General features: G+C 35.7%; 1 protein-coding gene across 1 annotated transcript; it reads left to right on the top strand.

Annotated features, from left to right (window-relative positions):
- Positions 1-11633, top strand: LOC121244262 (ATPase 10, plasma membrane-type-like). The gene is made up of 22 exons (XM_041142276.1): positions 1-238; positions 885-967; positions 1061-1180; positions 1570-1668; positions 1767-1904; positions 3168-3302; positions 3544-3723; positions 4025-4231; positions 4491-4610; positions 5590-5709; positions 5821-5943; positions 6205-6309; positions 6480-6624; positions 7666-7827; positions 8329-8567; positions 8971-9003; positions 9108-9189; positions 9846-10006; positions 10140-10313; positions 10474-10656; positions 10767-10930; positions 11124-11633. Exons 2-22 carry the CDS (start codon positions 902-904, stop codon positions 11218-11220), a joined length of 2853 nt encoding a protein of 950 aa, XP_040998210.1. The 5' UTR covers positions 1-238; positions 885-901; the 3' UTR covers positions 11221-11633.
- The last annotated feature ends 1432 nt before the right edge of the window (positions 11634-13065 follow it).

Consider the following 13065-nt stretch of genomic DNA (forward strand, 5'->3'; position numbering starts at 1 on the left):
AACAAACGGTCAGCCACCAAATCAGGTAGATTTGGAACTAATAACGCTATATCTTCTTAAAAACTCTCTCCTCTGTTTACTCCTATCTGCCACAGCTTCCTTGCTCCACTTCACCCCCACCCCACTTCTTTCAACAGGGAGAGGAGGAGGAGGATCTGGCTCTTCACCCTGCACTTCCTGCAGCTTCTCTGCTGCTCTGATATTCTCAATTCCCCAATTTTCTTTCTTTGTAGCATCGGTGAGTAATTTTAATATTTTCTTATATTTTCCTAGTTCTTTTGTTTGAGTTTTGTACTTGTTTCGCATGCTGAATTTGATCTGTTCTTGTGAGCTTTGCTTGATGACATTAGTTCTGAATTCTTTCTGGTTATGCGACATTAGCTCTTTGGTTTTTATTATCCTTAATGTAATGCAGAATCCTTCTAGTTTGTCTCCTGTAGCTGCTGTTGAATTTCAGGATCAACTTAGAAAAGGACTTTGAATTTGCATTTAGTATTGTTACAGATGGCATTACAGATGCAGCGAGTTTATAATTTACTTATACCATATTATATTAACTTGGTTGATGAGTTAAATGGATAATGGTGACAAAGTCAGTCGACATAAGGACATTTTTCTTAGAGGGCTTTCTAGAATACATATTTTTTATTAGAATAAGTTTAGAATAGGGATATTTGATACTAATCCCAATTGTATGTCTGTTGGAGTCACAGAATTAGTACACAAGAAGAAAACTCGTATTTTATCCTAGATCCTCCCTCATTGTTGGAGATGGTTAATTTTAATGAATTTTCTGTTTAGTTTCTTGTGGTCTTCATAATGAAAAATTTCTCAAATATTTAGTATAAATTGAAGTCATATCCATTATTTGACTGTAATTACAGATTCTGAAGCTTGAATCATGGCTGAAGATTTGGCGAAACCATTGCTAGATCCTGAGAACTTCAATCGAGAAGGGATTGATTTGGTAAGTTTTGTGAAAACCACATTGCAAGAACCGCATTTTGAAATCCACCCTCTATGGTAATGATAACATCTTCTGAACAATATGGTTTTATAGGAGCGCATACCGTTAGAAGAAGTTTTTGAACAACTTAGAACATCAGGACGAGGACTATCATCAGAAGATGCTGAAGCCCGACTGAAGATTTTTGGCCCAAACATGCTGGAAGAGAAGCCAGTAAGCACCACAGTTTAGAAAAATATGTAGTTTGTAACATGATTAATGCTTGAAGCAAGTAGAAAGTCAATCAAAGCTGGAAATCATATCAAAAGAGATAACCAGCTTGTCTCTTGACTAGAAATCTCTAAGCACAATTCAGCTATGAATTTATTTTTTATTGGACATTATAAAGTCAAATATGAATTCAATATTGAATTGAGCTTAGGAATTTGTTGGGTCCCCCCTAGCCCCACTTTTGACTCGATACTGTCCAATACAAATTGCTGGTGACTTATTTACAAAAATCCAGAATGTTTTTTTTCTGGCACTAATATTATGGTGTAGGATGTTCATCATGTTAAAGTAATTCCCAACTTTAAAATGCTACTGTTTTTTTTCTAATGCAGGAGAACAAATTTTTGAAATTTCTAAGTTTTATGTGGAATCCCTTGTCATGGGTTATGGAAGCTGCAGCAATAATGGCAATTGCCCTTGCCAATGGCGGAGTAAGTAGGATATATCTTAGGACGCAATTTCACTTTAGTGCTGTTTGTTCATTCTGCTATATAACCTTCTTCTCTGGTTCTTTCTAAATGACATTCAGGGGCAGGGTCCTGACTGGCAGGACTTTGTAGGGATCATTTGCCTACTGATAATCAATTCAACAATCAGTTTTATTGAGGAAAATAACGCAGGGAATGCTGCAGCAGCACTTATGGCTCGTTTAGCTCCTAAAACAAAGGTGTGCCACTCTGATTGATGCCTTCAGCTAGGTGAATAGCTAAAAATGCTTTCAACATGGTCAAAATTTGTGTTGCTCTAGTTGGTTTCCCTATCATTATACTTGGGGAATACCAGGCACTTTACCAATATCTTCTCCTCAGAAACTCTATTGAACTCAAGCATCTTGGGAAACATCTAAGTCTTTCATTTTGCATTTTATGGTGTATATATGATGGTATTTTGGCACTCCTTGTCCAGTGCTACTTCCTGTTTGTGCTCCTGTTTCTAAATTTTCTGCTGAACAAAACATGCACATGCACTCCCAAACGTATGTGCATGTGCACATAAGGCCTAACTTTGCTTTGGAAAGAAAAAAAAATGGAGAACATAAGGCAATTAAAATCAGTGTTTGATGCAGCATGGTGCACGTGAAGCAGGATCTATGAACACAAGATATCACAACTCTTCTATAAGTTTAGAAATCAAGCCTGGAAATCAAGGGTAGAAACATAAGAATTTATTGAAAAAACTCAAAGAATCTTTCTTATTGATCAACTGATGAACAATGATGACTGCAGGGGCCAAACCGGCCTAATGATGGTTAAATAGAATCCGGAATCCTAACCTAGCATGAAATCCTAATAAAACCCAACTTCTAAAATTAATCACAATTTAGCTCAAGCGACCCTAGTGCGGTCAAGCAAATTTTTTCTAGGTTCTTATCGCAAGCTTGCTTAAGTTGTCACACGAGTTTCAAGTGTACTCTCTTCCCAAATAGTGAAATTTAGATGCATAAGGTCGAGCGAGACTCAAAAAATTGACCTTCCTACTCTCAAACTTCTCCATGAAACCATGGGCAATCTGGTCTACATCAGATTTCATTCTTTTACCTTGCTTGTCATTGTAGTAATATTTTGAGAGAAGGAAAATTCTAATGATAGACACTTTCAAGAAGTCTTTATGTTTCTAGTAATCCATACGGTAAAGAAGTGTGATTCAGTGGGAAATGAAGCTGTCAATGAGGTCCTGGAGGCTTTCTCAGCTTCCTTGAACTTTTTAAGGATTACATATCTGTTAAATTAGTGGGTTTTTTTTGTGTGCTTCTGGATAACTTTATTCCCTGTGGAGATTACCTTGCAAATTTAAATGATGTGTCTACTCTCCCTTATTTCCATTGAAGAATGCTCATTCTCTGGGTTCATTTTATTGCCTTTACTTTATCTTTTAAAATAAAACCCTTGTATGTCCAACAAAAATATCAACACACCGTCTCTTCACTCAGGTTCTCAGAGATGGGCAGTGGCAAGAGCAAGATGCAGCTATCTTGGTACCAGGAGATATAATTAGCATAAAGCTTGGAGATATCATTCCTGCTGATGCTCGCCTGCTTGAAGGAGACCCACTAAAGATTGACCAGGCAAGTGCTTCTTAAAAGTTAAAGAAGAAACTATATTATAATACCGCACTCGCAACAAGTATCCATAACTTCCTTTTGGATGGTTATTTCTATGTCTTGACTCTTCAATGCGTTGAATATAGTCCATAAAAAATGGATCTAATATACCTGCTTGTTGTAATAATAATAATAATAATAATAATAATAATAATAATATAAACTTATATGACTAATGACATAATAGTTCTAAATTTCTGTGCAGTCAGCCCTTACTGGAGAATCTCTACCCGTCACTAAGAGGACTGGTGATGAAGTATTTTCTGGTTCAACGTGTAAGCAAGGAGAGATTGAAGCTGTAGTGATAGCAACTGGAGTAAACTCCTTTTTCGGAAAAGCAGCACATTTAGTTGACAGCACTGAAGTTGTCGGCCATTTCCAACAGGTTATTTTGAAATTCTATAATAGATGTCAGCATTTATATTCATGGTCGTAGCTGGTTGGAATAGAAATGGACAGGACTGAAGTATATTTATGGAAAGTGACATAAGTAACTGCCGAATTGCTGGAGATATTGCCCCAAACCACCTTACTGGTTGTAATTCAAATCTGCCTGAGAGAAGATTAGTTAAGCTGTTTCACCAATGAGGCTGTCACATTCTAAAAGTTCTATTGAAACTTTTATAGCGTTATGAAAGTTTGGAATCCTACTTTTAATATGAAATCAATAACTTTTATTTCTGCAGGTCCTTACCGCCATTGGGAATTTCTGCATTTGCTCTATAGCTGTGGGAATGATTCTTGAAATCATTGTGATGTTCCCTGTACAGCATCGTTCATACAGGGATGGAATCAACAATCTTCTCGTTCTATTAATTGGAGGAATACCCATAGCTATGCCAACAGTATTATCCGTGACACTTGCTATTGGTTCTCATCGACTATCTCAACAGGTGCAAGTCATCATTGCCATAAGTCAATCATATGATAAACCTACTATGAAATTTATACTACCAAAGTTTCTGCTGCAAATAATATGAAGTGGAAATCAAAGCATATCTGCGTTGTCCACATAATATTCACATTTGAAATACTTCTCATATTTACCAAATGAAAGATATTTTGATTTTGTGCTTCTCTATTAACAAACACAGCTTCAAACTCAAAAGATCAATACTGAGATTGTTTGAAACATTATTTTCATTTTCGAAGGGTGCCATAACAAAAAGGATGACAGCAATTGAAGAAATGGCAGGAATGGATGTCCTTTGCAGTGATAAAACTGGAACTCTGACACTGAATCGCCTCACTGTTGATCGGAACCTTATCGAGGTACGCAATCTGACTAATGAGATTGTTGCTACAGGTAGTTTTTCTGCATTTAGTACATCATGACAGAGTTTTGAGTTATTGTGCATTTTTATCTGAAAAGTTTTCACCATGGAAATCCACCTTTATTGTCCCAAAAATTTATCAAAGAAGACATAAGTATAAAAGTAATTTTTGGTACAGTTAAGCAACATGAGTAGTTTTCCTTCGGGAAAGCATGTTCAGTTTTGCCAAATTGATAGGCACTATGATATTCAACTTGAAACTTCCTCCTTTTGTTGCTTACCATACAATGCTTTTAGATGTATTTATTGAGCCTGGTAAGAAGATTGGTGCTGATCTTGTAGAAAGAAATATTATCTTAAACTATATGTCATTGCTTTTGGTTGAAAATTTTATTCACGATAGACAGAAGAGGGACAAATTTATTCATATTTTTCATTTTTATTATACCCCGAATCAGTGTACAATATCAGTCACTTTGAATTATACTTTTTTATGGAAAATGCCTGTGCTCATTGAAATAATGAAGATGCTTGCTAAGTTGTTTTGGTCAGCTGCATTCTTTTATGTAAATGCATCTTTTACATTTTTATTCCCGATTCCTGACAGGGCTTGGCAAATTTTTGTAGTAATTAAGCAGGAAGGTTATTTTACCAAGTAAAATTGTGAAAAGAAAAACTATCTGTGGCACGGAGTAAGAAAAGAAAAGACAGCATTCTGTGTTTTATGGCTTGTTATTATGATGGGCTGCATTTCATCTATCAGATTGAAAGATCTCTACTGTTGGATATGTCAACCTTAAATATTAAACATCACAAGTAAAGACGGTTAACTACCTTGTGATACAAGGCTCATGATATCTCTTTTCTGGAAATTAGAAGCTTCTGAATTTCTGTGCAGGGAACTCTAGGAAGAACCAGGAATTCAATTGCCTTATTTTTCCAAATAAGCCTAACAGCCTAATACATACCTTGTGCAGGTTTTTAACAAAGATATGGACAAAGACATGGTTGTCTTGCTTGCAGCGAGAGCATCAAGGCTGGAAAATCAAGATGCTATTGATGCGGCCATCGTTAACATGCTGTCTGATCCAAAAGAGGTAGCGCTGTAAATATGATATCTAAATTCTACTGAAGTTTCTTACTTATATCCCTTTGTTTGGGTGTACATGTTTATATGCATAAAACTGAAAGTCTTTCTCGTCTTTTAGGCACGTTCAGATATCGAGGTAGTGCATTTCCTTCCATTCAATCCAGTGGACAAACGTACTGCAATTACGTACATTGATTCTGATGGTAACTGGCATCGTGCCAGCAAAGGTGCTCCCGAACAGGTATCCTTATTTTCATAACATGCACTCAAATATTTCATGTTTCCTGATCTTCTTCTTCTCGCATGACCTTTTAGTGCAAAGTTTGCTTCTGAAGTTTCAACCATTGTATTCATGAAAAGTGCTAGAAAAGAACGGTTCCTCAGTTTATTACTAATAAACCACAAGTCGTAGGATTTGGTAATGGTGTACCGAATATAATTTATCTTACAGGAACTGTATCAGAACATGAATTGTTGTCTATAATGTTTGCCTAAATGTCAGATTCTAAATCTTTGCCAAGAGAAACAAGAGATTGCTGGAAAAGTGCATGCTATCATTGACAAATTTGCTGAAAGGGGCTTACGATCTCTAGGAGTTGCTTATCAGGTATAGCACATTGCTATCTGTTTTTACTTTTTATTCCCGAAGTTAGGTTGTAATAGCTAGTGAATTTAGTAGGTTAATTTGCACTTAGTAGGTATAAAATCTTGAAATTGGAGAGCATTTCATCATTTTAGCAATTATTTAAAAGCCAAATCATCTGATCATCCTTCCAGGCAGTTCCGGAAAGAACTAAGGAGGCTCCTGGAGGTCCCTGGACATTTTGTGGGTTGTTACCCTTGTTTGATCCTCCAAGACATGATAGTGCTGAGACCATCCGCAGAGCACTTAACCTTGGAGTCAATGTTAAGATGATTACAGGTATATGTAAATTGCTAATGATATGATAAAGACTTCATATACTTCCAAGAATCAATTTCTGCCTTTATTTATAGTACTCATTTAAGTGTTGATACTGATTTTTTTTTTTCTCTCATATGATTGTTTCCACTCAGTGAAGCTCGCACTATGTGAGCAGATAAAGGACACCTTTTTTTTTTTTACTCTTCCCTAATTTTTCTGCATGAGAAAAGTAGATATTTATTTCATTAGACATGTCTTGGCTGCTGAAATCATGTCAAAACTTTGAAAGAAGAAACCAGTGTTTAGACTGCTAACAAGAAAATCACCTCAGAGGTGGAGAACTCAGTGAAGCATCATAATTACACAGATTAATCGCAGTTCTTCATGCATCCAACAATCAACATTCCACTGTATCAATAAGTATCAGGAACTATAATCTGAAAATGAACTGAAACATGGAAATCGAGAACGAGTTGATGCAAATGATAATCTGCCCAGAACTCAAAGATTCACTAATGATGGTCAACTCCCCAGTGCTTGCCAAATTTTCCCTCAGTATGCTACTGATTTGGAGAATTTGAAGAAATATTTTATCAGTTGACAATGAATTGATAGAAATAAGAATGCTGCCCGGAGCTCTTAGGCTCACTAAAGATGCTAAAAAACCTGTGATTCAATCACTACTTTTCCTCTCGAAGCGTCAATGATTTGGGGAACATAAATAAAAATATACCTTTCAAGAAATGCAATCTGAAGCATTTACCAGGTCTCAGCCGGTTCTACCGGTTCTAAGCATCAATGGATACACATGTAAATCCTTCAGAAAACGTCAACTCCTATTATTTCTTCTTCACAATATTATAGCTAGGACTTGTGCATCGCTTTGTGATTAACCCATTTTATCTTTCACATTTTCCTCTTAAAATATAATTGAGAACTCTGCTGCTCTAAGTTGCTATACATTTGTGTAAACATTTTTGTTTTCTAGTTAATATCAGAAAGCTTTGGGCAGGAATGTCAAATAGATATACTAATATGTAAATCTATGTCCTCATGAAGGTGATCAGTTGGCAATTGCAAAGGAGACGGGCAGACGACTTGGTATGGGAACAAATATGTACCCCTCTTCTTCATTGTTGGGCCGTGACAAAGATGAAAATGAAGCTCTTCCAGTGAATGAGCTTATTGAAAAGGCAGATGGCTTTGCTGGTGTATTCCCTGGTATTTAAATCTAATACTTATCTCCTGAAAACCTCATTCTTATTCTTCTTATTCTTGTTGGGTGGTGATTTACTTGGTTTGAATTAAAAGAAAAATGCTAACTACATCATGAAAGTATTTTTTTTATCGGTTCATGAAAGTGTATTTTCTTTATTTCTTTATATTTTTTAGTAACTTCTACCCCCATGTCAGTTGATTTTCTTGAGGCCTCTCAGAAACCATAAAAGCATAAACTTTGAGTAATTATATGTATTAGGCTTATATATCATTCGTATCAACAAATTTACAAAATTCTAGGGCCCAAGTATGGCAAGGTTTCCAACTGACTTACCATATAAATGATCTCAGAGAAGTAACTGTCCTTGCATACTTGATTGCTAAAAAAAATACATGATTGATTTCGTGAAAATCTCTGTAGTTTCTGGAAAAAACAATGTTATGTATACGTCTCATAGTATAGTCATGTCTCGTGGTGATTTTATATTTCCTGTTACTTTTCAGAACATAAGTACGAAATTGTGAAAATTTTACAAGAAAAAAAGCATGTGGTTGGAATGACTGGAGATGGTGTGAATGATGCACCTGCGCTAAAGAAAGCAGATATCGGAATAGCAGTGGCAGATGCTACAGATGCTGCAAGAAGTGCTTCCGATATAGTCTTAACTGAACCTGGCTTAAGTGTGATTGTCAGTGCTGTTTTAACTAGCAGAGCGATATTCCAAAGAATGAAGAATTATACAGTTGAGTATCAATCTTTTCTTCTGTTTTAATGATGTTAGCATTATATCTGCAGCACCAAGGTCTATAATAGGTCCTTGTAGGGAAAAATTGAAAACCTGGATTTATTTTTTTAGAAGTTCACTGTGTTGTCCCCATTTTGATGTTAAGATCCTACCTTGCCTTTAACTTACTTTGGACCATTAGAATGGCTTGACCACCATACAAGTATAACTTCTTATACTATCACTGTCTTTTCTTGGGGTTGGAGATATCCTAAGATCAACAAGCATTTATGATACATCTGAAAATTTAGTAGTAACCAACCGTGATACTTACACAAAATGTTTCCTTTTTGCTTCTTTTTGTCAGTCTTGCTTCCAATCTGTTTAATGTCAAAACTAATTAGCTTGCATAAATATGCAGATATATGCTGTCTCCATAACCATAAGGATTGTGGTAAGTTAGGATTCTTTTTTCTATTGCACCAGCCCCAATGCTAATGTTTTAGCCTTATTTTTTCTTTAATATCATATAGTTATTCAAAATCAACTTTTTTGCAGCTAGGTTTTGTGCTTCTAGCCTTGATATGGGAATATGACTTCCCACCTTTCATGGTTCTGATAATAGCAATACTGAATGATGGTAATATTTCAAGTAGCCTATGTTTTTTTTTATTAATAATGAATTTTACATTCAGGAACTTCCTCTGTTTGCTGGAACTCTTCGCATCTATTTTTTTACTAACTCTGATTACAGAATGGACCAGATAGTTTGTAAAACAGAAAAATTAACTAGACGAGAAGGGAAATATAATATTGAAATTGTTTAGCAACTTTAGCTGTACAAAAGAAATATGTCTCATTTGGTTTTAAAGCATTTTCTCATATTGTTGCCTAGTTATCTTTTTACCTTGTCTTGAGAATTTATTTTGGAACCATTATAAAATTAAAATTATAGTCTAATTTAATTTAATTTTCCAATAAAGTGGTATCAAACTTCATTATTAACTGTCAATGGCAGCACACAATCTTCTCCAATTTCTCTAGACAAAACATATTGTTGAGTTTAGGAACAAAGTTCAAGTATTTTTGCAAAATATTATAACCAAATTGAGAGACAATTGGATGAATATGCATACGGTTTGCTTTAAGTTTCTCATCACAATTCACAAATCAAAATTAAAAACCAATATTATTAACAGAAAGTATAGGAAGAGTTTTTTATATCATTAATGCTTAGCCATTTGGAACACTGTAACTTCTTTTTTTTTTCCTCAAAGGTTTGTGTACTTGAATTAGGGACCATCATGACAATTGCTCAAGATCGGGTAAAGCCTTCTCCCATGCCTGACAGTTGGAAGCTCACTGAAATATTTGCAACCGGAATTGTCATTGGCACATATCTTGCCCTGGTTACTGTTCTGTTTTACTGGGTTGTAGTGGGCACCACTTTTTTTGAGGTATAAAACTCATCAAACTTGTTTTATGAATTTTCTTCTGGAGAGTCTGTATGAAGGGAGTAGAGAAATAGATACAACTGTTTTATTTTCTATACCTGATTGTTGTATGTATCAATTATCCATGCCACTGTAGACACACTTCAACGTAAGATCCTTGTCTAGCAACAGTGAGGAAGTTTCATCAGCTGTATATTTGCAAGTTAGCATCATCAGCCAGGCTCTCATATTTGTTACACGCAGTCAGGGGTGGTCGTTTCTAGAGAGGCCCGGAACTCTGTTGATGTGTGCATTTGTGGTTGCTCAACTGGTAAGGTTCTTGCAAAAAGGACATGTGTCTCTTCAAATATTTCCAACAAGAGCAAATTTGATGATCTCATGAATAGATATTTCTTATGAATCTACTAAATCAAACCAAGCAGAGTTTAGTTTCATAGCATTAGCTGAGATTTGCAGTTCTACATGTTTAGGTGGCAACTGTAATTGCGGTCTATGCAAATATTAGCTTTGCTTACATCAGTGGAATTGGATGGGGATGGGCTGGTGTTATATGGTTATATAGTTTGGTCTTCTATGTACCGCTGGATATAATCAAGTTCATAGTGCGCTACGCATGGAGTGGAGAGGCTTGGAATCTCTTATTTGATAGAAAGGTTAGTGGCGTTTTCATTGCTCCATGGTAATCATTATCATCTCTCTATGAGAAATAACCTTTCTTGGAATGATTCTTCTTGCTTTTGTCGTTATTTTTTGTTTTGAGCAGACAGCTTTTACTTCTAAGAAAGATTACGGAAAGGAAGACAGGGCAGCCAAGTGGATACTTTCTCAAAGAAGTCTGCAAGGATTGATGTCTTCAGAATTGGAGAAAAATGGGAAGCGATCTTCTTTGATTGCTGAACAGGCTAGGCGGCGTGCTGAAATAGCCAGGTACTACAAAGTTTTAATCGTATTATCTCTTCACCATGACCTCCTTCCAGAATTTATTTTGAGTGGGGTTCAGATTGCAGAAGTCTTTCTACCTTCCTGCTGCATTAGACTTGTATTTTTTTTCCAATTAGCTGAATATTTTGGCATTGAATGTTAATTGAAGTGCACTTGCTATAAACTTTGAATTTCGCAGGCTAGGGGAGATACACACTCTGAGAGGACATGTAGAGTCTGTAGTGAGGCTTAAGAATTTGGACTTGAATTTGATCAAGTCGGCTCATACAGTCTGATGTAAAATAGAAAAACTGTATCACTCAATTCTCTAGTGAAGGCAAACCTGGCAGCATTGCTCACATGACTGATGTCGACTGTAATCAGCGAAGGAAAAACCATTTCTCATGTAAGGTTCTGGAAATGGCGTTGGTGATCCATGCAGGGGTTCTCAATTCTTTGGCTCCAAAGGTCAGGATTGCATCACGAATTGGGTCTTCAGCTATATAAATTATGCTATTTCTTAGTAGGATTGCAATTTTTGACACAGAAGAGGACTATCGTGAGCTTTGAGCTTTGGATATTCTTGCTTTTATATGCGGAGCTTTGATGTAATAGATAGGCAATTCCCATACAAATAAAGATAATCAGACTGTTCTTTTTGCCAGAATTCATGGATCTTAATATAAGTTTGAGTTTGGAGTTGAGACAATTTCATTGTATTGCCAGAAGCATTCATATGTGCCATGCATGAAACTGGAAATGGGTTGGTAATGCAAACAGAAACGTTAGGTGGGTGATATACTAGGGAAAAGAGGTAGTACCTGACCAGCTATAATAAATTAGGCATGCTTTTACCTATCAAGATAAATTAGGCAGGCCTTTGAAGTTGGCTCCAAAAGTAGGTCGTTTTGGTGTTAGAATTGACTTATATATTCTAGAAATCTTGCTTGGCAAGAAGAAGCTAACTTCAACACTAAACGACTAATCGTTTTATATGAACAGGTGTTAATCCTCATCAACTTCTGTTTTGACACGGCCTGATGGACAGCACTCTATAATCATTATTTTAGTGGTAGTAATAGACACCCTGTAATCAATATCTCAGTCGTTTACAGCGAGGGCTAAGAGTCTCATTTCCATAAAACTGAGACTGCTTTCTTTGAGGAGAAACCATACTTTTATATATATAAAAATAAAAAAAAGAACGGTATTTCAATTTTATTGAAAACTTTTCACTTGTGGTGGAGGGAAATCGTGATTACAACTAAATACCTGGAGTATACAAATAAGCATAAAACCAAAATTCAGATATCAAAAAATACTAAAACAAATAAACACAATACAAAACTAAAAGACGAATGTACAGGGTAAAAAAACAGAACAAGACAAGAGATAACCAACCCTAAACAATAAATCAAAAAGAAACCTGCACAAGAAGACATGCAAATGAGAATAATAGAACAAATAAATCACAAACAACTTATCAGGAGCGACACTAAGAGATCCGCAAATAAGAAAGATCAATTTTGTCTATGCGAAAAAGACCTCTTAAACTGCTAGGTAACATGCAACTATCACCAGACCAACCTGAATTTAAGCCCCCATCATCCTGCTTGGCAAGAAAATCCGGCGCAGCATTACCTTCTCTAAAAACATTACTTACTCTGTAATCCATGCAATTAAGATATAACACGAGAAAGCAACATTGCTCAGTCCTCTTGATGACCGCATTCTTATTGTACATTATGAGAAGCATTATTTAGAAAATAAATTTTCTTAGATCAAAGAGGACATGCTGATAATAAGCTCCTTTCCGAGCCTTGTAAAGATTCAAGGAAAGCTCAAACCACATTTAGATCAATACTCGAAAAGGATTAGTAAAGTTTTAATCGGAGTTGTTTGAAATTATTATCAAAGCCAAGAACTTCTCACTTGATTCCCAATCAGCATTAAAATACTCTGGTATCACATCTCTCATTCCAAATTTAATTTCTGTTCACTCCTCATATGTCCACGTTCTTCAAATGTGCATGCGTCAAAGAAGAAACCAACTCAGCACAGTTAAGATGATAATACTCATCAACAACAACTAAAAAAAACTTCAAGAATGGGTGCTATAACATGCCAATAATGCTACTTCA

Source organism: Juglans microcarpa x Juglans regia, chromosome 1S (genome assembly GCF_004785595.1).
Source record: "Juglans microcarpa x Juglans regia isolate MS1-56 chromosome 1S, Jm3101_v1.0, whole genome shotgun sequence".
Taxonomy (NCBI): Eukaryota; Viridiplantae; Streptophyta; class Magnoliopsida; order Fagales; family Juglandaceae; genus Juglans; species Juglans microcarpa x Juglans regia.

Coding starts and splice junctions, on each gene's coding strand:
- LOC121244262 (XM_041142276.1), top strand. CDS start 902: ATGGCTGAAGATTTGGCGAAACCATTGCTAGATCCTGAGAACTTCAAT. Junction 3,303..3,543: donor ACCCACTAAAGATTGACCAG/GCAAGTGCTTCT, acceptor ATTTCTGTGCAG/TCAGCCCTTACTGGAGAATC. Junction 8,568..8,970: donor AAAGAATGAAGAATTATACA/GTTGAGTATCAA, acceptor ATAAATATGCAG/ATATATGCTGTCTCCATAAC.